The 1,556-nt window shown below is 56.2% G+C and overlaps 1 protein-coding gene across 1 annotated transcript; it reads right to left on the reverse strand.

The window, feature by feature from the left end:
• Positions 1-17: 17 nt before the first annotated feature.
• On the reverse strand, positions 18-1,539 carry LOC105557234 (the record flags this gene model as incomplete). Its single annotated transcript, XM_012004422.1, has 1 exon — positions 18-1,539. A coding segment is annotated over exon 1 (1,474 nt), but the record flags the coding sequence as incomplete, so codon positions are not given.
• Between the last annotated feature and the right edge of the window lie 17 nt (positions 1,540-1,556).

The following is a 1,556-nucleotide window of genomic DNA, read 5'->3' on the forward strand; positions in this document are numbered from 1 at the left end:
TGCGGTGGACGAGAGACTGAGCGTGACCCGTCCTCTGCTGGACCCGGTGCGGGAACCCCCGATGCCGATAATTGACACGGAGGATCGAGATCGGGGTAGTCGCAGGCGCTGCACGAGCGCTTCGGAGATCAGAGAGACCTCTGATCCTTGGTCGATCAGGGCTCTGATCGCATGCGGTATTCCGTGGCGGTCGGCGACGTTCACCCTCGCGGTCGCGAGGAGAATCGCCTTGGTTTCGTCGTCCTGACGCACTGCGGAGAGAGCGTTGGCTTCGGAGACAGTCTGCGGGGTGTAAGCCTCGTGGAGCATCGAGTGATGCCGAGCCTTACAAGACACGCACGTTTTCGCGGATTGACACTTCGCGAACTGGTGCGAGCCGAGGCAATTGAAGCAAAGTCTGTGCGTTTCCGCGACGGTTTTACGTTCGATCGCGGATTTCGCCTTAAATTCGTCGCACATCATGACATGGTGCTTGCCCTTGCACAAGACACACTGCGATGAGGCGATGGACCGTTTAGGGAGATGGGACTTCGCGGATCGCGGCGGGTCTCCAGAGACCTTGGCGGTAGTCGCCTTCGCGACTTTGAGAGTGAGAGCTCGTCGCGAAATAAACTTCACTAGAGTCTCGTGACTTGGAACGTCGTCCGATTCGCTTGTGTAAGAGGCCCACTCGAGGCGAGTTTTCGGGTCGAAAAGCTCGGCAACGAGATGGTTCAGCAAATCGCAGCCGTGTGAAGCGATGGGTCGACCGATACCCTCTTGCCCGCTCACGACACTGGTCACGGCGTTGTATATCCGATCAAGTTCTTCGGCGGTGTCGCTTTTCATTTTGGGGGTGCTGGTGAACGCGGCGAAGTTAGAACGCGCAACTTCCCGTTTGTTCTCGTAATGTTCCTTTAACATTTTCCACGCGCGCGGATAATTGTCCCCAATCACGGCTAACGGGCGTATCAATCTTTCAGCGGCTCCGTCAAGACAGAGCTTCAGATGATGGAACCGTTCGATGTTCGAGATGGACGAGTGTTTCCCGACAATCGACAAGAAGCTGTCGCGGAAGGTAGGCCACTCTTCGAACGCACCCGAAAACGTCTTCACCTTGAGTCGAGGTAGCGCAGACACGGAGGAGACGTTACCGGACTCCTTCGGCGGAGCGGAACTTGGCTCTGGTTGGAGCCGTCTCGCGTATTCGCTGAGCACGCTTCGTTCCATCACGTAAGTGTCTTCGATTTTGTCAAAAAAATGAGTCTGGTTGTACTCACTTGAGTCGAAACCCTCTTTGTAGAGCGCTCGGATGGCCTCATGCTGTACCTCGACCTTCGCCCAAGTTTGGTCAAGGAGCTTGAGGCGTGTCTCAACGGCGTGAAGCGTGATGTTTTCTGCGCCCATCTTTTTCAAGTTCGTCACCGAGCGGGCAAGGCGACCATGAGCGTCGCTTTGCGCCGCTAACAGGGCTGTCAAGTCCATTCTCACGTTCCTTTCCTTTTCAGGCATTCACAGGCGTTGCACTACCGAGTTCGCGGTGGCCGGTGAAGGATCCGGCTCGAAGGACCAATAAT

This window comes from Vollenhovia emeryi, unplaced genomic scaffold, assembly GCF_000949405.1.
Source record: "Vollenhovia emeryi isolate VEMERY1.0 unplaced genomic scaffold, V.emery_V1.0 DF948037.1, whole genome shotgun sequence".
Taxonomy (NCBI): domain Eukaryota; kingdom Metazoa; phylum Arthropoda; class Insecta; order Hymenoptera; family Formicidae; genus Vollenhovia; species Vollenhovia emeryi.